The sequence below is a fragment of the Pyxicephalus adspersus genome, chromosome 4 (assembly GCF_032062135.1).
Source record: "Pyxicephalus adspersus chromosome 4, UCB_Pads_2.0, whole genome shotgun sequence".
NCBI classification, from domain to species: Eukaryota; Metazoa; Chordata; class Amphibia; order Anura; family Pyxicephalidae; genus Pyxicephalus; species Pyxicephalus adspersus.
Window position 1 is genome coordinate 43,177,392 of NC_092861.1, and position 27,814 is coordinate 43,205,205.

The 27,814-nt window shown below is 37.6% G+C and overlaps 1 protein-coding gene across 2 annotated transcripts in view; it reads right to left on the reverse strand.

Moving 5' to 3' along the window:
- Positions 1 to 2,486: 2,486 nt before the first annotated feature.
- GPR149 (G protein-coupled receptor 149) overlaps positions 2,487 to 27,814 on the reverse strand; it is a 29,511-nt gene continuing 4,183 nt past the window's right edge. Inside the window, exons 2-4 of one of the 2 annotated variants that reach the window (XM_072407997.1) lie at positions 24,817 to 25,009; positions 18,161 to 18,582; positions 2,487 to 3,334 (exon numbers count right to left, since the gene is read on the reverse strand). In XM_072407997.1, the coding sequence (XP_072264098.1) occupies positions 2,765 to 3,334; positions 18,161 to 18,582; positions 24,817 to 25,009 (1,185 nt within the window). In that variant the 3' untranslated portion in view covers positions 2,487 to 2,764. Of the gene's footprint in view, positions 3,335 to 18,160; positions 18,625 to 24,816; positions 25,010 to 27,814 lie in introns of both variants that reach the window. The other variant, XM_072407996.1, reaches the window with a different exon arrangement.

Below are 27,814 nucleotides of genomic sequence, written 5' to 3' on the forward strand. Positions count from 1 at the left end.
AGATGTCTGAAATTCGAAACTGTATAATTCCATGCTAGGGTTACTCTAGACCTTCCTAAACCAGGATCCCGCAGCTTCCCCTTGAGCAGTGTTTTTCATCCTTTTTAACATGAGGGAAAACCTAAAAAATACCTTTCAGGTATTCAGGAAACCCCTCCTATAATTAACATATCCACAGCTCACAATACATACGATACATGATATGATACATGATATTAATAGAGGTGTCCAGTACAAACTGTATGCCATATTATGTATTTACAACCTAACTCAACATGACAAAAGACCATGAGCTGTTTATTAAATCATTTAGAAAGAGTTCAATAAGACTTTACTGCATGGGTTACACCATAATTAAAAGGCTGAGTAAAGCTGGTCTGGACAGTGCTGATAGGGTCAGGATAACAGCTCCAGAGTCTGCATCTTTATATATTAAAAATAATCAGCAGTTGCACCTCCTATATCTCTAGCCAAATGGCATATTATAAGTGCTTTGAGAATAAATCCAGGGAATTCCACCAGCCATTAGAACAGAATTAGACATACTTCTCCCACCTCATGCCTTTAGACAGATACATCATTAAACATCCTCCTGGACCTCAGCACAACCTCTACAGCTGCCATCTTGAACTTCATTTCCACCAAGACATTTCCCTTACTGATTGCTATCCCACTCACATGGACTTCAGTGTGCCACACTACATCATGTACTCCTATGACAATTACCTGTTACTATGTATTGTTCATCCTGTACTCTGGTTGCTTGCTCTATTCTGTCTCCTCACCCCCAGTCTGTTAACCCATTGTCTGTCTGCTTCTTCACTCTCCTCCTCTCTTTGTCTGTGCTCCTGCACCTTTCTGCTCTACTGCTACTTGCTGGTGACATCTCACCCAACCCTGGTTGCCTCCCACTGCCTCTCCCTTTCCTACCCTTTCACCAAGATTCACCCTCCTCCTAACCTCAATACCATTCCCACTACCCATAAGTTCTCACCCCCTTCTCTGGCAGTCTATGGAATGTCAGATCCATCTATATGAAGCTAACCTCCACCTTCTCCTCTTTAAATCCCTAAACTTCCTGGCTCTCACTGAAACTTGGCTTTCCTTCCCAGACTCTGCTTTATTGCTGCACTCTACTATGGAGGTATGCACTTTACACATACACCTTGATCTGGCTACCCAACCCTCTCATTTTCACCTCTGTTGAAGTCTTCCGTCTGTCTTTTCAGCCCCTTACCCTTCATTGTTGCTGTCGTCTACCGCTCCAGTCCCACAATTTTTGGGCAGCTTTGCCTCTTGGCTCCCACATATTCTTTCCCATGACCTGCCCACCCTCAGTGACTTTAATGTTGCAGTGGATAACCCCAACCATCCTTCCTCAGCCAAATTGCTCTCCATTACCTCCTTCTTTGGACTCAAACAGAACATAAACGGCCCACACATATCGCCAGACACACTTTAGACCTGGTATTTTCCAAACTCTGTAACCTCACCCAACTTGACAACTCACCATTTCCCCTTTCTGACCACAACCTAATCACTCATAACCTATGTAACTCTTCCCCCCATCCCAGATCTGGCTAATGGCAGAGAGACATCTGTAACCTTGACCACAACCTATTCTCAAACTGCCTTACATCCCTAACCCCACACTCTTTCTATCCCTCTGGATAAAGTTGCCTCTGCTACCGCTAACCCCGCCCTGCCAACCCCCGACCCTGGCACAACAATCACACCAAACATTGGCAAAAGACTGTTCGTGCAGCTGAGTGCCAGTGGAGCAAATCTGGCCTCAGCGCTGCACTACAAAGCCAGACTACAATATTCCAACACTGCACTCCCTGTCGCCAAGCAAAAGTATTTCTATGTGGTCATCTCCTCTCAAGCGTCCAACCAATGCAGCCTCTTCTCAGCAATTGACTCCCTCCTAAATCCCACACCTGCTACCTTCCACAACTACCTTCTCATAGCCTCAAGACATAGCCACCTACTTTAAGATTAAAATTGTCAAAATCAGACATGAAGTCTCTGCTTACCATGCCACTCTAACCATATCCACCCCTTCTACCTGAAAATCATCACTGACCTGCCTCAGCCGTTACTGCAGATACAATCTCCTCTCATCTTTTATCATCTCCACCTTTCTGCTTGACCCAATTCCCTCTGTTCTACTCCGTGCCCACTCCTATACCCTGGCCCCCGCACTAACCCAACTATTCAACCTTTCTCTCTTTACTGGTATCTACCCCTTTGCTTTTAAACATGCCATTATTTTGATGAAACCCTCACTAGACCCCTCCTTACCCTCTAGCTACTGTTATATCTCCCTTCTCCCATATCACTTTTTTATATGATTTTGTTTTTAAATATAACCTGTTACACAGATATATGAATATTTTTAGAAAACTGAACATATGTGTCTTTTGAAAGGGATGTCATTACCTTCTTTTATCAATAAAATCAATGTCTCTGATACAAAGTCTCCATATAAAGTTTATTGTGTTTGGTTTATAAGTACAAAGTTAAATAACCCTAGTATGCAGTTGCCTAAATTAATTTTTTTTTAACTGTCCAACAACTGTGGCTCACATGCAGTAGAGACAGTTGTTAATTATGCTATTGTCCATTATTGAGTCACTAAGTACAAGACTTGTACAATGAAAAAAAAACATTTTGTTGTGTCTTTACTTGTACTGACATAGATAAACTTGTAATTGGTGTTTTTAGATCCATGAAAATATTTATATTGTATATGTGTTATGTTTTAACTTTCCTCACAAGCTTCCTTTTTCCTGTAGACTTTGTTCAACAGCTGTATTTCCTCTTGATAGCTTTCTCTTTCCACATGTTGCCGCATACTGTTTTGTCGGTGAGCCTCCACTGTGTCTGGAATAGAGATGTTTATATCACTGTCCGGATTATTAGATGGAATGAAGAGGGAGTAGGAAGCAGATTCTCCCAGATCACAAGACACAAAGCGGTTCTCCTTGCGGGAGTAGCGCAAGGAAGGAGAACGAGCTTGAGTTGAAGATTGACTTATATTGCTGATAATTGAAACAGTATCCATGGCTTCTTCATTGTCACATATTTCAAGAACCTCTAGATGGATCTTCACGTTTGTGTCTGGAAATTGAGTGGGAGAGTCTTCTTTGCTTGGTTCATGGCCAACACTCTTTGACCGGTACACTTCTATCTTCTTCGAAGTGGGAGTAATCTTCTGACCTTCACTGCTAACTTCATAGGTGGATAAAGAGAGGGTTTTACCAGTAGGTGCATGAAGTGACACTGTCCCTTGGAAGGCGCATAATGGTATAGCCAATGCTCCTCCAGAGCGCTGAAAAAGAAATTTGTTTTAATAAACAGTAAATTCAATTGTTAACCAGAATAATAACGTTTGTTGAAATGCCCCATTGTCAAAATTCATCTTATGCAGACTGGATGCCTAATAACCTGCCAATTATTAGTTATCCAGCAATTTCTCAACTACAAACTGTAAGATGAGCCATGGTAACCATACAGTAATAATTTTACATTTTATTGACATTCAATCAACAGTAGTTTTACACTGGAAATTAGATGTAACCCGATAAAAGGAACAACTATAGAAAAATGGGGATTTCACTTTATAACTGAAGTAGTTATCTACTTCTGCATATACAATATTAACCTAACATGTGAGATGGGTGTCTCCGGATTTACCTTACCAATAGAGCAGTGGAATTATTATCATGTATGTGGCCTGTCACAAATCCGGCCAGATATCTTTGGTGACAGATGTTGGAGAAAAAAATCATCAGATTAGAACTTCATCACATGTATCACATGTAAGGCTTCATCACATGTATCACATGTAAGACTATTCTAGAGCTGCCCCCAATCTCTGGAATGGTCTACCCATCTTTTCAAATTTGCCTACCCATCTTCGCTTGTCTCCTGTCTTCCTTTTAGAATGTAAGCTCCTCTGGGCAGGGTCTGCTTGTTCTCCTGTGTTACTGCCTGTCATTTGAAACCCCTATTTAATGTACAGCACTGTGTAATATGTTGGCACTAAAATCAGTTTATAATTAATAATAATATTAATATTGCATCCCTGCAGTTTGCAGGTGTAGAGATCTTTTGTTTTACAAAGAATATATATGCATGTCTAGGCTATCGTAGCGTACGTTATAAATTATATGCATGCTATTGTTGCTACTTTGCCAAGATTTACGCCTTACACATTGCACACAGATTCTGTCATCTGTCTATAGCTTAAAGAAGAAATTGTTGATAACTTTGGCAGTAAATGCTTATTTAGAAATCTGACACTTCTGCTAAAGTATGTTCTACCTTATATTGTTACCAAACTAGTAACCAAGGATATGTTATTTCTCTGCCTTATATACTTCTGTTTCAAGTGGCATATTGGTTAAAAGCTAAAACAGCACTTAACGAATAACTGAAGCAATTGGTTCAGCTTTTAGCCACCTTCAGTATAACTGTCCTACTTGCAGTATATACCATGGAATAGTAAATGATTGATAATACCTAACACATTATTGCATTGTACAGCTCTACTTAGACATCTATTTTATTTGCTATGCAGCATTCAGACAGTATTTAAAAGGAAGCCAATGTCTTTTTTTTACATGGCAGTAAAAGAGTTCCTTCTTTGTTCTCATTAGAAAAGAAAATTATTGTTAATTACGGTAGTTGCATGAAACTTCCAACAATCTGAGTGCCTGTCTACAATTGTTAGTTGTTCACACCTATATTCAACTTTTACAGGCTTTTTGTTATTACTTTGCATATGGCAACATTTTACAATGTGGAAGATGGATAAAAAAATAACAAGCCAAAAAAATAACAAGAGGTGAAAATGTAGAATATATTCACAGGGGAATATAAAGAGCATTAGACAGTGACAGGAAAACTGACCAAACCTTCCCTTTCAGACCCTTGCTGCCAATCTCTTCCCCCTTGGACTGCTCTCAATACTTACCCATTCCACATCTTCTCTCATCTGGAAATGCTACGTAATCTCCATGGGCATGCATAACATTGCCATTAGGGTGAACAAGATGAGCAGAATGTGACCTTTTCAAGCAATATGATATATAATTTATTAAAGAGCATTTTCCCAGTCAGTTACAGATAGTAAATCACCACAAAGGTATGGGGCAAGGGATAAAGGTTATGTTTTTTGTTACAGCTTTTATTTTTTCTTTAAGATAATGAAGATTTTATTGTAGGCAAAAGAGTTTATTTGAGATGCCAAATAAATTTCAACAGGTTTGCCTGCAAGTTGAATAATTCAACACCTGTGGGATATATAGCTGAAAGAAATCACACTTGGATTTATGCATCTTGCTTGTATTTGTGAATTTGCTTTATTTGCTTTGAAATTTGTTCCAACCGACTGGGTTACATCAAATTCATTTGCACAAGAGACCACAAATATTGTTATCATGTCAACATAATTTCCACATACTTCATGTCTTATTCTGTAAAACAGCATGTGGATTGTGCAGGGAAATGTTATGTATTGTCAAAATGCAAGTCTGCTGGAAAGAGAAGAGTTAGCCCGAGCCGATAGCAATTCATTGCTGCAGCATAACAATGGGTTCTTGGATTTAAAGCAATGAGGTTTGTAGGTAGGTTTCCTTGTGTTGAGAAAAGGAAATCTCCATTTTTCATTAAGACATAATATAACCTATATAACTCCTGCATGAACCAATTTGTAATATTGTTATTAAAAATTACCCTTCCATTTCAATCTCCAGCCAGCTATGATTTTCAAAACTGCCAACAAAATTATATATTCATTTCCTTGCCACCATGGTAATTTGTAGCCTATCAGACATCCCCTGTACTGAAAAAAGGCTTTGTTAGAACATTGACCATACATATACAGGGATGTGGGGCAACATTCGTTTATGTGTTAGAATGCTGAGACTTATTACTGCACATGCATAATAAGAGGTGCCAATGCACCAGAAAAACATACTTGCTGTATTTTCCCAAAAACAACACAAAAAATTTTATTTTAATGTTAGTGCATCAGTGCAAGTAACTGAACCACAATGATGTTCAAAATCTTGCGAAGGAAATTCTTTATGATACTGTAAATCAGAACAAAAACAAAATCCTGGAAAATTCTAACTTACAACCTGTTAGGTACAAAAATAGCATTTTCATTTATTAGCTGCTATTTTTTTCCTTACTTTTAGTCCTCTGTCCCTATGATAGAAAATGAAAGCAAAAGGAAATATCTCTAACGTAGCTTGTAATAGCAGTAAAAGCCTGAAAAAAGCATTTGCTGACCATATACTATAAGGTAGGCTCATTTTGAATTAGCTCTCACCATTCTACAAAGCATTCTGACCACTTACCTACACTATTTTTGCACACAAAGGGCTCTATTTATAAAACAGGAAAGTCTTATTCACTGTCTTACAAATAGAGCCCAAAGTATTCTCATCTGTGCATTGTGGTGTGCTGTAGTTCAACTATATGCAAGCCTTAAATGGTTTAAATAAAAATTGATTACAGATCAAAAGGATACATGCAGGTTTAAACCATTTCTCATCAATAAACATAGATTAATGTACAATCCAGAACAGCATTCCTAAAAGATCTGTATTATAATCTGAAGGCTGCATCCTCGCAGCACAGGTTTCCCAGTAAGCAAGCAAAAATGTTTTGTAGCATCACTGACTCCTAGACTAAAGAGCAGGAAGTTAAAGGCCATAGTAGCAAACTTCTTTTAATTCTTTATTAATTTAGTTTTAGTCATTATATTTATTTTTACATATCCACATCACACCCAGCAGCAGTGCTGCACTTTTGTCCACTTTTTTTTCATCCATAGCAAGGACAATTTTTGGGTCAAATAAATATCTGTAACCTAACTGCATTTTTGAGGAGGAGTCCAGAATGCCTAGAGGAAACTCATGTGAACTCCAGGCAGATAGTGTCCTGGCCAGCATTCAAACTGCTGCAGAGGCAAGGGATTTAGCAACTCCTACTATGGGGCTATTTGACCCCTCCATAGTAGGAAACATTTAATATAAATTGCTGATGTTTTTTCTCCACATAGTGTTTATTTGTTTCTAAAAAGGTTTACCCAGCAGTTGCCAACCTTTGGGACCTCACGGACCACTAAATTCATAATTTTAAATCCTGCAGACCAATAATATGAATTTACTTAAAAAGATAAATACATTTGTAAAATATCGATTTTCCTAATCATTGATCAGCTCATGGTTAAGTGAAGTATTATTATTGTTACTATTATCATTAGTTGCATTATCTTTGGGATTACTAATAAAATGCAAAATATTTGTTTGCTTTTTCTCACTCAATATGGATTTATTTAATTCGACTCCAAGACCAAACAAGAAATGATAATTATCAAAGTCAAACTATTTGATGCCATTAAATGTAACAGTTAAAGAAAATACACAGTTAAGGTCATACTTACCTAAAAGAGCATCCAAGAAACTAACAAAATAAAACAATCAAAAAAGAATCAGTGTTGGCTGAGCGGGGTGACTGTTGTAATAGTGGAAACAATACGAAAGTGTACGGCTCGGTAACCCGGACCACTGGTTGGCGACCACTGGTTTAACCAAATACATTTATCGGAATATAAGTTTTTTTTAAAGATAATTTTAAATTTAATTGTCTGGACGTTGGCTTTAACATGTAGTATACAAATTAATTAATGTCAAGGTAATACTTTTGAAGTGCCTTTGGTGTAGGAATTTAGATTCTTGTCTCACTTTGCAGTTCTGCTTCCTTTAGATTTTTATGGTTCTGCGTGTAATCTGTAAAAGTTACATTGAATTTCATCAAGAAAAGGAATAATATCTTTCAAAAATATGCCATTTAGTTTGATTGGCACCCCAATGCACCAAGACTTTGCAGCTCTAATGCACATTCATTGCAGTGCACCACAATCAATGTTAAAATTCATAAGAAGTATGGGGCACTGCATTGGAGAAAATACTGTATGTACTTTTTTGGTCCCTCCCTGTGCATTGGTAGCCCAATTAAAATGTCACCTGTCTTAATAAAAAGCACAATAATGCATACCACAATTGTGCTGATTTAATAAAGTTCTAAAACACTGGAGAAGATAAACTATCATAGGATAATCTGGGAGATCCAGCAAGCCTGGGACTTATCTGGTCCAGGATTTAAAACATTTGCCAACTAATACCATGCTTTTTAAAAAAAATATATTCCAGGTTTGCTGGGTCACCCAGGTTCTCCCATAATAATAAATCTTCTCTAGTCGTGGAGAACAGGCTTGTTTGTGTGTGTAAAAGCATCATACAGGACCAGAAAACTTTGAATTCACAAGCATAGCTGCTGCTACAATTCCTATATAGGCATCTAACAATTGCTTGTGGTGTCTGTCATGATCTTTGGGGACTACATTGGATACACATGAGAAACTACTGAAGCTGATGAATCTGTCACCAGCTCCAAATGCTGCATAAAGTTCATTGCTCTACAACTAAGCTACAAATCACTTATAACTATAATAGATTGATTTTGTAGCTGCTGCAAATTGCTTCTACAAACTCACCAATGTGACATGGGCCTAACTAGGGAGAAATACATGCACATTAACCTGTCATCCAGTGCTCACCCTAGTACGTCACAATTCTGACCACCACAGATGAAATATCTTCTGATTTGCTCTGGTATTGATTTAGCTTCTTGCTTAGAGCTCCTTTTCAGGATTGTTAAATGCTGTAATTTATGTATTGACGCATTAAATTATACCTATAGCGATATCTTTATTTATTTTACCCAGAAAATGATGGTTAGAAACAGGTCACTTTGGAAATCCAACTGTAAGAAATGTCTGGCTATTACCTGCAAATCCCAATGTGTCTAGACATTGTGCTAGTGTAATTTCTTGATCAGCCTGCAGCCTGTTCCAGTCGTTTTATTTTGATATAGAGTCAGAGCAGAAACTTTCATCTGTATGCAGGCTCTGCTGCTCCGAAGCCCTTGTACTTTAAATGAATCATATCATATACTCTTGAATTCACTTTGGACTATGACTGCAAAAAGTGGTATTATGTCACCCCAGTGTTTTCTATCACTTTCTCTCAATCAATGTGACAGTCTGTCTGGAATAGCTTTTAGCTGTTATGTCCTTTAGAAACTGGGACACGATTTTCACTTATGGGGAACATTTATCATTTCTTTACTGTTAACAAGCTCAGCATTAATGCATATTCAAGTAAAGGATACAGGAGCAAGGACAAGTTTACCTTCTGACTTCATAAATTGGGTGCAGGGATGTCCTCATTAGTAATTATAAATTGGACACATATGTGTCTTCATATTTTAAGAAATATGTTATAAATTAGCGGAATTTGATCCTTTCCTATAGACAAAGAATGAGATATAATGGAAATACCCATACATACTAATACATTGGTATTCATATTTCCCTATTAGAGGTCTTAATAGAGAAAAGCAAGTTGTCTTAAACATATAGGGAAAAATTCAAGCTTTAGTTTTGGAATTGCTGTGGAACCATTGGGTTCGGACAGATTAGCAGTTAAGGGCTACGAGTCCTAGGCTTATGTACACACGTTAGATTGTTGTAGTTGGAAAAGTTGTTTCACTATCCTTTCCAACGACAAAAGACTGAAAGGTGCATGAATGAGTGCTGTACATACATCTTTGTTCTGGCCTATGGAGAAGGGAGGAGAGAGAACGAGCGAGCGGGACACCGCTGCACTCTCTTCCCTTTACTTGAATTGCGGTCATTCGTCTTTCTTCATTCGTGGATTGGCTAGGACGGATCTCCAAACAGGGTTAGACGGCAGCTGTACACACATCAGATTCTCATATGATACTAGCCCTGGAGCGATAATCGGACGAGAATCATCTGACGTGTGTACGTAGCCTTAGTAAGCATGAGCATATGCAACTAAAATCTTTCCATTAAGAGCTTTGTCACCTACCATTTTATAGATCCCTGATGTCTGCACATAGAGCCATAGTGAGAGTAATAAAGTGAAGTAGCAAAAAAAGAAAAAAGAAAAACTTTAGAGCACCTACTCTTCTCTCATCTTCATATGTAAAAATATGCACATCTGCAACATACATGCATATAAAAGTAATAATTTTGCCACACATATTGGGTATTGCACACACTGAACTGTAAGCTCCTTAAACTCTATAATGATGATCTATAAAGGCATTTAAAAGATTGCCTGTGTACAGTTTTGGGTACCTTTACTTATTGTGTAATGAGCGAGCACAATGTTGAGATTACATCTAATGCTCAACTGAATGAATCAACTTTTCAGAGCCAATGCTTTCAGCAGATTTTGAAACATGTATGACCCCCACCTACATTTTCTGTACTTGTTTATTGGTCATAACCTCTATGCCTCTTCATTTTCATTAATAATTTTTAAATTTGACCACTCTTCACATAAAAAATTTTTCTTCTATGCAGAGGCTTTTATACCCTTTTAAACTATTTTACCAGCATTACTGAACAATGTAAAATAAATAAATTTAAAAAAATGCATTGTAAGGTCCATTTCATACTAGCAATAGAAAACTGCATGCTATAGGCCCAGAAGCAGCAAAAGGCACCGCAGCTAAACGCGTTTGCATACAGCTGCAGCCTAACCCTCTAGAACCCACAGTGATTATTATATTTATTATTACACAGTATTAATATAGTGCTCGTATATTATGCAGCACTGTACAAAGTCCAGTCATTTCACTATGATCCACATGTGCTGCAACCGCATGCAAACGTTTGCACAAAATGAATCCCAACCACTCCCTCGCAAGCGAATGCCATTATAATTGCATTTGTAGTCCGCACAGCAATCTGATGAGCTCTGTGAACAAATGCACAATACTATTTTTATTGTGATATAGTTTGGTAAAAAGTACAGAAAAGAAAGCTGTTTTTTTTAGGCAAAACAAATTTGTATTGTATATTTCACACGAATAATCATATATAATAACAATGGGGATGGTGAGGAGAGAGATAAAAGATCCAGATAATTCAGGATATTGCAAGAAGTAAATGTAGATCAGCAGCATGTATATTGCAAATATGATAGTAGGGGGCTGCATGGGATCAGCTTTCCATTTGGTGAGGTGTAGGTACTAGCCTACAGCATGTGTGTTGTTAGAATGGCAGCAGGGGGTTCAGTAAGATCGGCTCCCCGTCTTGTGAGGAGATCAGTCGGCGTCTCTACAGCTCCCACCTGGATCTCCATTTAGTTCTTGCAATATCTTGAATTATCTGGATCCTATATCCCTCTCCTCATCATTATGGACTTTTAATCCCAACCCTAACGAGAAAACTATCTTCACCAGATAACAAGTAATATTGGTCTGCCAATCCCCTGAGGAAGCCACATGGCAAAACGCGTCAGAAAGTTTTAAGAGGGGTTGTATCGGAAGTGGAAGGTCTCTTATTAGAAAGGAAAAGTTTCCCGCCCACCCATCCCTATAATGGGTTCAGTAGCTGGTGGGGTGTTTTTGGATTAGGCGGTTGGGGTCTGAGAAGGCAAGGGTCTTGTGGTAGAAAATGGTAACATTTTGGTATTGGGGATTTTTTGTGGTGGGGTCCTCCTTTAAAATAAGTATGGTCATTGGCCCCTGAGGCGGTGCTGGGCGGCTGGGGGCCTGTTGGTGATGTTGGAGAAAAAGGAAATCCGGTGGTGGTACGGACCTTACTTTGTCAGACCTGCAGCCTGGTTGTTGGAGTTTATAACAGGGGGTTTATTAAGGTTTATACAGGAAATAGAGGTACTGTGGTTTTTATGTGGTTTTAGAATAATTCAAAAGGTGTTAATTTATTTATATTATTTATGTACGTTGGTTTAAATGTTTTGAAGTTATTTGTTATTTATATATTTGAAATGTTATTTATTAAATGTGTTATTTAATAAGTGGCTGCTTGCCAGCCATTTTTTAAGTCCAAATCATGTGTCAGTTGGATTTTTTGGGGTAGGTTTGGAAAGAGGGCTGGAAGGACGGCTGGTGGGTAAGTTGGGGTGGGGAGGTTGGAAAAGGGGGGTAATGGGCAAAAAATCTGGGTTACCATGGTCATGGGAAAAAAAACTCATAAGGTAATTTCTATTTATTCGGATGTTGCTTTTCACCAAATTTACAGGTAATATAATCTAATCGGCTTCTAGAGCTGTCTGCAGTCTTAACTCAATAATACAATAAATTATACTTACTGAAAATATAACTGCAATAATTAGTGTTATCTTATATGTTCCCAGAGTTTTGCTATAATAAACTCTGACAGTAGTGCTGGCTTTTTAATCATGTTTTGTATTGATTGCAAAATATGGCATTATCTAAAAGTAGTTGTGATGAGTATCTGTATATGAAATTACCAATCTCCTTTAGACAACAGCAAGGAGACTGCAGGAGTAAGGCTGCATACACACTGTAAATTTTTCTCAAATCTCAAATTCCGTGAGCACGACCATTCCTCTTGTATGACAAAATGGAACTTGTGCAGTCGTCCCCCAACATCGTTCATTGATCCTTCCTGGCAGATCAATGCATCCCAAACGGCAATAATTGCTGTGTCAATGGAGGAGAGCACAGTAGGGTGCCGCTTGATTGTCCTCCCCCCTAACTCTCCATATAACAGAAAGGGCATGTTTACTGCATTAGTTCATTCATCTGTCACTAGAACTTTCTCTTTACACAATGTAGTCAGTCTTACTTGAACATGCATACAGGATGGTATGCTGCTGTTTCCTTTACCCTCTATCTTATCTCAGCTTACAGGGACCTTTGATCATACTTTGCTCAGTTTGGGGTATTTAGGGTTTAGGTAAGCATATAGGTATACATGTCCAATTAAAGATCAGGTTTTGATTTGAGAATGGTAGAAGTTAGTGAAAATAATTCCATGGTATGTTTGTTGCTTTAGAGAATCAGACTTATTCTGTGACTGAGACCTCAAAAGGGTTCTACCAACTGTATATAGGAAAATGTAATATTCATCTGAAATGCAGCTCTGGCCATAATAAATAAAAAAAAGTTTCAGGCTTTAAACTCTATCTTTATTTTCTTTTTAAGAAAGAAATATAGTGTTTAGTGCCATATACTTTTTAAGGCCACTGGGGCTCCTATCCTTTGGCCATTTTGTTACTATGCTAAAGGTGTTTTGGGTTCAAACTGATTTTTTTTTTGTTTTAGATAAACATGAAATGATAGTTGAATAGGGATTTCTTTCATTTTTTTAAATAAATATAAGTAGAACTTTTATGAAAGCTGCATATCAGATCGACTAGTAAATCCAGAGATAATGATATTCAAATGCAATCTTTTCCTGTATACGTGGAGCATGGCTATTGATCATTTAATGTATAGAGAAGTTTTGGTCATGAGTACCTGCTGGCCAGACAACTACAACTACGGACACTTTCAGGTCTTTAAAGCTAAACTAAAACTTCACTTTCCATCAAGTCCTTTACACAAGAATTGAGGGGTTAGTTTGGAAGTATCTTTTATGAATGAGTAAATGATTTACACTGCTATCTCTCCACACAGAAAACCCAGTGCATGGATTTTCAGAGCAGAAGAAAAATATGTTAAGCAGGGATATTTGTTATGTGGTATACTGACTGGCTGGCGCGCAGTGAAAAGATGCCCTTGTGAGAAAAGAATTGTCTGATTTTAGTCCAATCTGACTGATTGTTGTGCCAAATAGAAGGCGGCATTCTGCAGCTCAGAGGACACTTACGATAAATTGAGTATTACTACAAATGTCTGCACAGCTTCACATCACGCTGGGAAATGAAAGTGTCTTCTTGTTCACCTTGTTTCATTTTATATAACGTTTAAGAGCTGGAGAAATGGGTCAAGTGAGACCTGCCTCCATAAAACAATGATCTGTGTCCAAGCAAATGTTGTCAAAAAAACCTTACATTTAGAATGAATGTTTAATATGCTATTAATATTTATTGATTTGTATGTGTGGTACATTGCATATGGGGTATGCACATTGATGTGTGTTCACATGTTTCAGCCACTGATTCAGCCAAATTCGCTCTAAATGTGTTAGGAGATGCTTATGGGGCCAGCAATCCTGTGCTGTGCATCATCGCAGTATCTCTTCCCATTTATTTTGTCCAGCAGTGATACTTGCATCAGCAAGGAAATAACAGCATTTTCTGCTTCCCTTTAGCCATGAAATATACTTTCTCTGCATCCCCAGCACACACTCTGAGGCTGTGCACAGCTGAAGGGGATTTCAGGAGCCAATAAGTGCGCCTGTGCTGCCATTGGCTGCTGGGGCTTTATAGCCTCTCTCCTCCCAGTGATATGTGAATGTTGTAGTGTTTAGCTGTGCTGATGAGTGATTTGTGTTATTTTTTTATTTGCTGTTCCTGACCTATTGATTATATGCAGCCTGGACCGACTTCTACCTGTGACCCTGACTTGTGCCTACTCCCTCTGTACCTCATTTGGTGGACTGACTGCCTGTGTATGACTTTGGCTTGTACTCTGGATTTGCCTTTTAGTTCTTGTACTGCTTAATCTATGGGCCCCTGGATTGCTGCCTGCCCATCTCCAGACACTATCCTTTGCGTGCTAAGTCCTGGGGGCAACCGTGTGCTGATAGACGCAACCAGTCTCCTGAGGCTGAGCAGGGGCTTGCTAAACATGAAGACTGCGCCATTATGTTGGGGAATTGGCGTCTGGTGAGTACTGGTGCTGACCAGGGCTTTACAAAATGTATCTCAAGCACAGATGTCACACCAAGCCAAAACCATGTATGTAGCCCCACAAGCTTTTAGAGACAGTAATGAGTGAATCTCCCCAGGTTCAATTTGCCAATGGTTCTTTGACTTCAAAAATGAACATCATTCCACCCCTCCCCCATTCATAAGCATGGCCTAGATTTGATGTCATCTATTTTTCACATCACACATCAGCATGGAAAGTATGTTCACATATGTTCCCAGACCCGGTGATGTAGAGTTTTTTGTGGCAACTGCATAGGAAGAAAAATTAGTGCAGAAATGTAACTGGGTTGGGTTTGGGTTTAATTAAGACCTTGTAAGGTTTTTTTAATTTATTCAATTTATTGTTTTTACATGATTTTGTGTTTCAAACTTTATTAAACTCATACTATTATGTTATACTGTAAAATAAATTTTCATGAAAAACAATGTACCGCTTTTAGACATATAAAACCGGAAAGAAATGTAACACTAGGGAAGTTAATACTAAGCCCTACATGGAAATGTAAGTGATTGGGTTTACATGTATGTGAATCTATATATTCTCCTACAAGTAATTCGTAACTATTAACTTAGTAGTGCAATTCTATTCATAAGGCAAATATCGAGCTCAAGTAAGTAAGGAGTTCTATGTACCTTGTAAAAGTGTTGTATGGTGCAACTAACAAAGCTTCCAGGTTTTGCTGTCTATACTAATAAATGTCTTCTAATTAAGAAAGTCAATCCACATGAAAGATACATAGATAATTTTTACCACTGACATGCTAAAGACCAATATGTACTATACTTAGTAACTAAGTGGTAACATATGGGTTTTAGACTGGACTAGAAAATTACATTTCAGTGCCTAAGGCAAACACTGTTTGCAGCAAACAAAATGTCACTGTTAATTATTCCAAATATGGCTGCTTGCATCAATGCAGATTTATCTAGTACATCACTATTCTGATAAAGGACAGTGTGGTGGACAGGTGATAACAGGCAGCTAGAAAACTGTCATTTTTATATCTTATTAGCAAATAAACTATGATGGCTGGTTTTGTCTGTCATGGTTAGAATGACAGCATCCTAATGATAAACACATATGGATATTAATGGATATGTTTATTGCTAACAGTGATTCCTGATTTTATCTTGTATATATTGATCTTCATTGGCAGCCCACTTTCAGACAGTCATCCCTTGTCAAGTAATAATCTGATTTTGTAGAGCAGCAAATGAATTGGTTCGAAGACCTGTTAATATTTAAATATAAAGTACCATTTCTCTGTGCTGAATCACATTCAAGAGGAGATAATATTTTAATATGCATCGATGATCTGGTTGAAATTTTGCCTTTAGGCCAACTTCTATTCAGTGTGCAACAGATAAAAGACGTCATTTTACCTAACTAACATTAAGGTTCTTCAGTACATACAAATTACTTTGTAAATTTGAAGTGTTCTTTGAAAAGCTTAACCGCCCCTTGCGTTCTGATTGTGTCCGTATTTTTATGTCAAAAGTGGTACATTGTTTTCTGTGGAAATGTGGTGTTTAATATTTTAGTAATTCTTAGGAATAACTCCCAGGTATGATAAAGTTTGAAACACAAATCATAAATTATAAAATAATAAATAATTCTAAATAATTTTATAAATAAAATAAACTTTATTATAATTTTTTTTTTAATTTGTCCAATGGGCGAGTCAGCGGGCCAGATTTGAATTCTATACTCTCGACCCCCTCCTCTGAATTACTGTATATTACAGCCTGGGAAAGGGACTTTCCCAGACAAAACTTGGGAGTTGGAGGAGTGGACCGAGATTGCTTGCAATATATCTAAGGTTTCACTGAATGTCAATCTGGTTGAAATGAACTATAAAGTTATGTTACGTTGGTATCTGGTCCCAACTAAGCCAAATGCTTCCCCTGGTTCCTCACCCCCGTTTCAACATCTGAAATTGTGGTGGACTAGGTGACATGGAACATATTTGGTGGTCCTGCCCGGTGGCGAAAGAATTCTGGAAAACGGTGTTTCACCTCCTTACTTCTATTATACAAACCCCTATCCCTGTTAGCCCGGAATGTGCCCTGTTGATTAAAATTGAGATGCCAATTTCTAAATACACAAAAAAAAATTTGTAACTATATGCTCATGGCTGGAAGAATTTCCCTGGCCAGAGGATGGAAGTCTCCTTCAATACTGATGTCTCCTCTATCGGTAAAACTCAACTGGATAATTGTAAATGGTTAACTCACTTGCATGGTCAAAGATATCCCTCTTGTATGCTGGGTCACACCTTGTTACGGAGTCTGATCTTCCTGTTTAATTTGTGTTCATGTAAAGTTACTTTAAAAGTTTAACTCTATTTCCTTTATGTTATTTAGGCCTAATCATTATTTGTACCCTCTTTTTCCTTTGTCTTTATTTGTTTGTTTATTTGTTGTACATGCAAAAATCTGAATAAAAAATCTATTGAAATATTTTGAAATGTGTTTCATATGCATGAACGGACCGTTGCCTATCTATTGGCAAAATAACATAAGGATGCTGAAATGTTAAACACTTAAATAATAACTGAAGTGGTTATTGTTGTACATGGGTGGTATCCAACTTAACCAAGGCTTTTTTTGTAAGAAAAAAGGTGCTGGAACTAACATCTTGTTAATCCTCCAGAGTCCAGACACTGTCCATTATATATTACCATGAAGGGGTTTGAGTATGTGAACCCTTTGAGTTACCTTAAAGCAGGACTAAACTGAAAAAAACAAAATGTGACCAGCAGTTAGAGATTTTTGGCAGAACAGATACTCAAAGTGCAAAAAACCATTTTCCACTGATCCTGGTGGCTTTTTGTTATTTTGCTCATACTACAAAAATTACAACCTCAGTGACAGCCCAATGGCTAAAAAGGTTTGCTATGGACCTAGACAGGCCAATGGCAAAGTTGGCAGCTTTGGGGATACAGTGGTGACAGATTCCTGGACCTGTCACTGCTGCAGGGCACTTAAACAAAGGTAAGTGTGTGCCATTAGGACAAAAGCTAATCCACACCAATAGGGATTTAATTCCATTTCAAGTTGTAAAAGTAAGTACATTGGGAGCTCCAGTCACTATAGAATCAATCAGCGATCTCATCATTAATGGGGTAAAAGAAAGTTTTTTTTTTTTGGCAAACTTGGTCTTCCTTTTTTAACGTATATTTACAAAAGCTTAAGTTAACCTCCAGGCAGAGTGCTCTATGATATTATGGAACTAGACCTTCTGCCTACACTAAACCCATGTCAACGGACACCAGGCTTTTTTTTACCTCTGTGCAACAACTGTACATTCCACTTTATAATGTTAAGATCTGATGGACTGAATAGTTACTACTATCAAGTATATTCATTGTATTTATGTAGCTTTATAGTAGTATTACCTGTCGAGGTGTCCTTTCAGATTTACTTCTGCACCACTCCCAGTCTGTAAGTTCAGGTTTCCGGCTTTCTTCATGTGATAGCCTCCTGTCTTGTCCTTCATAGAACACAGATTTATCATAATTTCTAATATCCTCTCTTTTGAAGACACCAACTTTCTCAGAAAGCAGACGGCCATAGACCTTATCTTTTCCTTGGTCAAGTTTTGTCTCTGGGTTGAGATTTCGAAGCATATTGATGTCTTTTAGCATGGAGCTGTCCTGAAGAGATATAGTCCTGAAATCAAGGACAGCTGAATTGAGGATTCTGTCGCAACGTGGGTCATTTGAGTTATCACATTCATAGTTCATCAAATTATGGTAGGATATGGAGTTTTCTTCAGTCTCATTATGAGTATCCTGGGATATCTTGTAAATTCCATAACCTTTATTGAATGATAAATTAAAATCAAATCCTCTTCTCTTAACTAGGAAACAAAAGGTAAAGACCAAATTTGTGTAAATAAAATATTTGTTGCTTTTTAAACCTGCTTACAAGAGTACACTCCACAATTTAATGGAAGGAGAGGGGTAGAGATGGGAAAGGATAAAAGGTTAGATTTCCAATGTGTCGTAGTATATACATTTTATAGTTTTACAATTACATATATATAAATAAACAATAGCTGGATAATGACAAATAAAACTTTGGATGTTTTAGATTTGTCGGTGTTAAATCCCCATATTTATGTTGCAACTGACTTACCACTAAAATGGGATGAACAGTGTTGTCTCATTGTGATGGTTTTTAGATGGATCACACATATCTCAGTTGCTCTGGGATTATGACGTCTGTTCTTTATTATCCTGACTCATATAGAGTTAGTTAAATAAACACAATCATGCCATATGTGTCTGCCTGAAAATGTCAAGGTGGGATTTTAATCTCAGAAATGATCATCTGTCATGTTTTTCTGTACTTTCTCCAGCTGAGAATTTTATGTATATTAGAGAACACAGAACTGTTCTGTTAACATAATAAAACATGATATGGAATAGGAATATTGCATTGAGGAACAGAATATAGAAAGATTGTGTAAAGTTAAGTTCAAATGTTATTGATTATTTAAATGACCGGATCAGTGATTTAGTAGCCCTTGTTCCTGCAGACCAATCCAGAACCTTGGCCTTTAGGTAGGATCCAATAAAGTCCAAAAAAAGGATGGCAGGATGGTTGTCAGGCATGCTATGGTAGAAAATCAGAGATAATGATACTAGAATTTCAGCCAAAGTGTGTGTAAAGCTGTAATAGTATTGTCTGATTCTGAACAGAAGCTTAGGTGGTGTATGGTGCACCCATGACAGAACAGTTCATCAACTGCCTAAATCTCTTAGCAACATGGATTATTTAAAGGCACTAAATTCAAACAGCACTAAATTTATCTTTTTAGAATTTATTGTCCTAATCAATAGTCTCCCCAGTTTAGTGTTTTATTACAATGCCTGCTAGCCAAGCCGAATTCATTTAAAATTAATTGATCTCACCTTTCACTGGGTCTAATTAGTAATGTGGAGACAAATGATAGAATATAATCTTTTGTAAACAGCAGGATTAGTAGGCAAAACACTCTAATATCTTCCAGCAAGTCACATGGCACCACAGGATCCACTTCTCTGGTGGTGAGTGATCCCAAGTAATGTAGTGTTATCTGAATTGTTGTATGTGACTGCAGGATGTCATGATAACATTTTCCAAGAGATGAGCTTGTGATATGATGGTGAAATGGATTGAACAACAATTGATGTCATCATTTCTAAAACAGTACCAATGCTGGATGGCAAATCAAGTGAGGGTGAGTGGGGGACAGGATTGTAGAGGAGGTAAATGTATTTTCACATTTCTGGTAAGGTAAGATACTCCATTAGACTTACAGAGAGTAGGGAGTTTGGCATCTAAAGTTCATGACCAATAAACTACATGCCCATGTAGTTTATGGTATAGTTATATGGCACAAAAAGGTAAACATAGAGTGACCCTAAAGGAAAACATCTAAAAACTAGTCCAATATTAGCTGTAGTCCACAACACATAAAATAAACAAATTAAAAACAATTCTTCAATGTGTATCCTTCATTACAATAGAAATTCTTCTCACACTTCAGTAATCGTTTTCCAACATATTCATATGCACTCGCCTTATCCAACATAATTATGAAGACAATATTATTAAGCCCTTCCCCTGGAACACTGGACAATCTTACTCCAGTCAACTTAGTCCAAATCTCATGTGCTAATATCCTACCTGGACATAACTGGCATCATCAGGAATGGTAGCTAGCATTTAAGAGAGGACTTTATATATTGTAGGTAATAACAGCCCATATAGTCTACATAATGGGCCTAATTTATTAAAGCTCCACAAGTCTGAAGATGATACGATTTTATTAGTAAAGCTGAGTGATCCAGCAAACCTGAAATGGATCTAGTCCAGGGTTCAAAACATTTGCTAGCAAATGACTTTGAAGAAATCCATTCCAGACTTGTTGGATCACCCAGCTTTACTGACAAAACTGTATCCTCTCCAGCCTTGAAGAGCTTTATTAAATCAGGCCCAAATCAGGGGAAAGAATACATATTGTAACAAAAGATATATGTTAGAAAACTATTTTTCAATTATTTATTTCATCTTGTAGAGTATATTTGTTGTATAGTTGTGGACTATACACATTATTGGACTAGTTTTATTATTGTTTCATTTTGGTGCCACTCTGTATTTAACCCTATTATATGTAGATAGGGAGGGAGTAATTCTACCCACAGTGGTTGCTTTTTTAGTGCAACTGTACAATTTTTGTATTCCTACATTCTTGGTGTAGATGGCACAGAAAGATTGGATGAATCACAAAAATGTAGACAAAACTTCCCAAATGTTTTGCTAAATAAAACAATTACTATATATGTTTCATGTTTGTATTTAGGTAACTGGATAAAGTTGTCCAGCTACTTGGTAATTGTAAATCCCATATCATACTGTAAGAACAGCAAACAAAAATATCTAATACAATGTGTGACAAAGAGTTAGAAAGAGAAAAAATATCCCCAGAGCCAAGTAATACAGTAAGTGAAACTAAACATGACAGGGAGCGAAAGGTAGAAGAATAGGCAATGGTTAATGATGGGCATTTAGGGCCATGGAATTGGAATGTTCAGGGAATTGATTGGATGGGAGTGGAAATAAGGTCGGGCTATGGACAGTAAAGTGCAGGAAAAAAAATCACTAGAAAGTGTGTTGTAAATATGAAAGCTTTCCTCCCATTCCTCCTACGTTGGAGAGCTGTTGGTGGTTGAGGTGCTGGTGGTGGTGGTGTTGGCACTTTTGGTGTTGTGTCCTCTAGGTTGCAAGGAAAAATGGTAATATAAAACAACTGGTGAGACCAGGGTGAGTCTGTGGGTGATTAATAATGATACCTGAGGCAAGGTAGTGTTGCAGATCCAGAAGGCCTGTTTTTTTTTCCCCCCTTTTATTACCTTCTAGAATCTGCAGCCATAAAGGGTATAGCAATGGTTAGTGTATTATACTGTTTACTAAGTGTATTGTGAAGATATTGTTAACAGTAATATGTTTTCAAGTTTTGGTTATATATATTATGATGTTTAAACAAAAGACATCAGCTGAAGTTTTTCCAAAAATTATTGTGTTTTTATTTGGTTAGGTTTGGTAATCCTGGGGGAACCCTCTGTTACACTGGTCAAAAGATGGATGGAATATTATAGAAAATATATGCAAATATTTTAACATTATTGCAATGAAGTAATATGGGTTAGATTTGCCCCTTAACTTTATGTCTCAGACATAATGTGGCATAGAAACCTAAAACACTCAGTGTTCTCATCATGAATTTTGCATTTGAAATAAATCTCTTAGCCAAAGGTCTTGTTTTCCATGTTCATACATAAATCTCCTAAATAATTCTGTTATAGTATAGAGTGTACTGCACTGTAATTATCCCAGTAACATGATAATTATAAGATGACCAGGGTGCATGCTAATTTCTCTTTCCTTACAAAACTGAAAGTGATGACTGTATAAAATACAAGATCTGATATTTGGAGGTCATTTCTTGTTCAGAATTTTAAACTTTCTGTCCTAATATATACATAATTAGGTTAGTTCTTTTTTTTCAGCATGTTGTTTCTTGGGTGAATTTGTAATTTGCCTATACCATGCTTTCCAACTTTTGGCGATAGGGATGAGGAATATTTTTTAGCTTAAAGTATCACTGCTTCCAATTTAGGGACATTTAGGAGGAAAACCTATACTGGGCAAACTAGTAGGTTTTCTTTACAGAAAGAACTGTAAAACTGTGGTCAGGCTCAAGACATCCAAATATGTAGATATTCTTAAAAGCATTGATTACTTTTCAAACAAGCCCTCTGTCTGTCTTCAATTCTTTAGAGCCATTTCAGACCCACAACAAGCTGCAGCATTTTACAGCTGGCTCAACTGCAACCCTAGCTCCTGTCATTCAAGTGAATAGGAGATGCTGGGAGTTATTGCATGCAGCGGTGGCTGCATAACACAATTTGATTCCAAAAAAAACGAACAGCTGCTTTTTGTAGATTTGCGCCACAGGCACAGCTGGGTAAAAACCTGGTTACCCATGGTGCAGTTTGCCATTTCTTTGTATACAGCAGCTGTTTACTGCGCATCAGGGAGCTGGCAACTATGCAGTTTCACATTATGGATGTGAAAGGGCCCTTAATCTCAAAGCAGGGGCACAGGAAAAGAATGAACCTAAAACCTGATTTGAATGACTGCATCTATTGTGAAATTAAGGATGAATTGCCCCCACAGTGCCTGTTATTACATGGGTAAGTAAGTGCCTATTTTAAAGTGATCTGTATTTTTTTAAGAGGTCAGATTTGGCACCCCACCTGTTTATTTTCATGACAGATTTTCTTTAAGCCAAACTTACACATTTTTTAAACCAGGGGCCGCCAACCTTTTTGGACCCATGGATCACTAAATTTACTGTCTCCGGACCCAACATGTGCGGGGAGCCGGGTGTCACTCAAAGGAGAAGAGACTTCCCCCAGAGTGACCTCATAATGCCAGAACCCACCCACTTTCCTATCGCTGGTCTGAGCTTGTGATAGGAGAGTGGGCAGATTGTGTCCGGAGCCGTGGACCACCAAAATTTTCTTGCATCACCAGTTGGCGACCTCTGTTTTTAACAACCTATTCCCATAAAAGAAAACAAAAATAAAAAAAATTGTATTTTGCTTGAGGTTAGGTGTGCAATGTGAAGTATGCATTTACACTGTTAATAACTCCGGGGGGTATTCAGCCTTTTATACTAACTTTGTCATACTTTGCAGTGTATGCGGGGCCACTGGTGTTATGATTCTAAGTGTCTGGTATTGTGAGCCATGCTTGAGAATACTCTTCTGTATGTTATTAATGTATTAGAGACTCTTTCTCTAATGGTTATGAGTCATACTATACATCATGTGCTTGTAGAAGTGCTCTTGTATACATAGCATCAGCAAATAAGCGGGAGCAAGCAGTGTCACATAATCGGCAGGGTAATTCAGTACAAAATGTCATTGGAAGCACTGAGAAATAAGCTGATAAAAAATAAGAACATTTTAAACCATAATTAGAAAGATTTTAGTATCCTTGTTATATTAGCATTGTCAGTTTGCTTTCATACATTTTACTTCTATTTTTTATATATAATTTGCCACTTGTGGGATTGAATGTCAAAGCTGCAACGAAAAATCTATACTTAGCATTTTAGTAAACTGTAGACTATACATCCTTATAAGCTATAGTACATAGTAGCAGTGGCAACATCTTTTGTGAGCTGTCCTGGTAATAATGTTTTTTGCCTGCCCTTACAGCGCTCGTGTCGTTGTGTTGTCCATGACAGTCATACACATGAATTGGAAGGAAAGTTGCAAGGCTTAGTACCAGTGGCTGCCCCACTAACTAATACCCCATAGTTTTTCACCTTTTAAACGGCACTGAGGGTTGTTAACATCAGAATGCATGTTTTCACACAAAGACTGGCATGCATTACTGTACAACATTGCAATGCAATCCCGAAAACTCCATAAAAAATTCTGGCTGTGTTTCAGAATTTCCCACCCTTCTCATCATTCTTTTATCTTGCTGTTTGATGAAACAATTTCTTTATGACAGACATAAAAAACAGTGAAAATAACAGAGTTTTCAGCACATTCTAATTCTAAAACTAATGAAAGTTTGCTGTAACAATATCTTAGTTCATACAGTAATTCATTAAGCCAGGGTACCATGAACAGCAATATTCACCAAACATGCACCAGACATTACTTTGCCAATAACCATGGTGTTAAAGCTAGTGGGTTCAGTATTCTATGAAAATGTTCTAAGTAGAAAGAAGAAAATGGTATCAAAGCCTTCAATGCACTAGGGTAAAGCTAACTTTTTTTTATTGAAGAAGGCAATATAAAATTTGATGCTACGTTGTTTTCAAGTATGACTACTAAGGTTTTGGGAATATATTAATCACCTATTCTTGTAATCTACCATGAGTTTTACAGATGTGCCCTTACACATTAATATCTTGTAACAAAGCAATACAGTGTTTAAATTCATTATTCACATAAGTATATAAAATAAACTAGTCTCCAACCTTGGCAGTCTTCCGGTGTCATTGAGTAGGCGCTCCTCTTGCAGTTAATGATGCAACCACAGGGCAGGTGACTCCAGTGCTCAGACAGAACAAACAGCGGAGTCGTGGTGCCAGCTAGCAAAGTCAGAAGAAAACTTAATGTCTCAAATGAATGATTCTGAATGCCAACAATGTGCTGGACAGCCATCTGTATCTGAAAAGCAGAGATTTCATACATGAACTGTCCAATCAGCAGTTATGCAGCAAGAAATAAAGTACAAGAAAATGCTTTAAACGTGTATTTAGGATAAACTTACATGAATTTAAAATGTACTTTTACTAAGGAGACTCTGACATTAGGAAGAGAAGACCTGCCTGTACCAAGATGACTGCCTCCACAAAGTAAATAGTGTATGTCACTGTACCAGCTGACTTATGTTCACTTGGTAATTGGTTGGTAATTAAACTATATGTATACTACACATATTGCTGACAATAATTTTATTAAAGTAGAATTAAAAGCTCAAAGACCACTAAATGCACAGACTCCAGACCGTGCATGCAAGGGGAAACCATGCGTCAGACAAAGGGAAGACACTTCCCCCAGAGTAACGTCATCATGCCAGAACCTGCCCACCTGTCTAGAGACACAACCCGCCCACCTACCTAAGCCTGTGACCAGTACAGGAGACATGGTCCGCGGCTCTGGCTGGTGAGTCTACCCAAGTGAGGTCCTTCTCCCGATCTCATTGGGGGGTGCACCGGCCAGAGCCGTGTCCCCCTTGTCAGATGGCCGCAGCTGACTAGTGCTTGCAGACCCCTGCTTTACCATACCTACCATTGCCAACCTTCCTAAAGCTTCCTCTGATCCCCCAATACTTAGCCTATAGTGGTAGAGAAAGCAAGGAGAAAGGTCTAGGTGTTGGCAGGGGGTGAATGACAAGATGCAGGCTTGTGAATCAGCAAGACCAATACTGATAACTACACTTCCTGCACCTTTCCCCCTGTACTGCAAGAAGGCACAGCTTAAATATGTAACAACTTTGCCATAAATTCACTTTCATCATTACCACACCATTTCAAGAAACTACAATGGGTGCATTTAACTAGCTGGATCAACAATTATTTTTTTTTTTGGAATTAGCAAGGGGATCAAAAGAAAGCTGTAAGTGCATATGCACTTCTACATAAATGTTGCAGCACTTATTTTGTTTTTATAGGGGGCTATATTTCTACTTTAAAGGATGAAGTTGATGTGTAAGGGTATTTTTACACACACCTATGCAGATAAAAATAATAAGTCATAGTACTGTGCAATTAACACAAATATAAAATATACAACAGAAATGTGACATGCTTTGTTAATTTCTATGAAAATATGAATTGCTTGTTAGTGTGATGGATAATTATTTTTCATAGATTCAACAAACACATCATAATCAGTATCTTCATTATCTAGGTTTACTAAGGAATAGGTGCTTGGCAATATGCTGCACATTTTTCTAAACAACTTATTGAAACAGCCTGGATATTGAATCTAGAACATTTTTGGCCTTGGTGTTTGGGGGACATAGCTCACTATCCTTTCAAGGTTAAAACAGTGGGCCACATACAATGGTGCCACATTTACTGTCAGGCATGATGAAAGATGGGAATTCATATGGGCATTGTTTATCATGGCACACCATTTCACATCTACCATTAATTAGCATAAGCATTCTTTCACATAACATCTAAAACTATGAACATATTACGGTTGAATAACTTCCCTCTCTTAGCTGCTGTGTTCATAGGTCTGATTAGGGGGCAGATAGGTATAATATGCACTCCCAAGTCCACCATCTCAACATATTTTCTTAGCACTAGGCAGGAGTTGCAGAATGAACCTGTTTATTTGAATGGGCTGCCCTATTGCACCTCACAATACTACACATTATATGATGAACATTAACACCCATGTGCTAACACAATGCACTGGGACATACAGCTGTGAATGGGTCCAAATTCTTTGTAATTAAGCCTGTACATTTTCAACACTTACATACTTATAATTTACATTGTTTCATAAGCCCTTTTCTGAAAATTGTTTTTTTAGGGATTTGTGCCCAAGCCACTTGCTTTCAAGTCTACATATATCTTCATCTGCACTAGGTAAGAAAGCGTGGGCCGTATCATGCAATGCAGGGAAATATTGGTATCAGTAAATGACAGAAAGTAAAATAAATCATAGGTAGCATACTTATTAAACAGAACAACAGCTAGCTTTCCTTTTCTTGGCATTAGATTTAAATTCCACATTATTGGAATTAGGGGTCCTTTTATAAAGCAATGATTCCAACATTCACCTTCTTTGTCAAATAATTTTCCAGGTCCATGTAATTTCAAGGACCCCCTAGTGTTACTAAGTGATTCAATGACTGCTGAGAAAATCCACCCAACAGATGTACAGAGAAGCAGAAATGGCAGTGTCCAAGGGATGACATCTTCCTTCCTACCCAGTCACTTTTACCATCCATTTAGGGTAGATATGCTAAGTAGTAGATATGCTTCTATCAGGGTCCAGGAGGGTGGAAGCAGTATATGTGCAGACGTTAAGTAATAAAATTGAGTGGTGGCTGAAAATATGGAGTAGCTTTGTAGACATGCCTAACGTATTTGTTTTAATGAATGTAATTTATTTTAATAAATAGTGAAGTGGGTGAAATATAGTCCTGGCTGCACTTATTGAAGAATGATACCCTGAGAAACTGAACAGATGCACACAGCTATCTGGCTAAAGGTGAGAGAATGGGTAAGTAACTAATTGGAGCTTGTACATTAGAACAGTGAACAGGGGTTATATTTGCTCTGACAATGTAAGGCCCATTAATCTGTGACAATTCGTTAGATATTAACTGTGGCGGAGAGGCATACCTACTCTGGAACACTGAACCTGCAGCATAGCAATATCAGTTCCATCATATGGACATATTCACTTTCATTTAAAGAGGGGTTTTACAAAGCATTTTGCTAAAGGTTC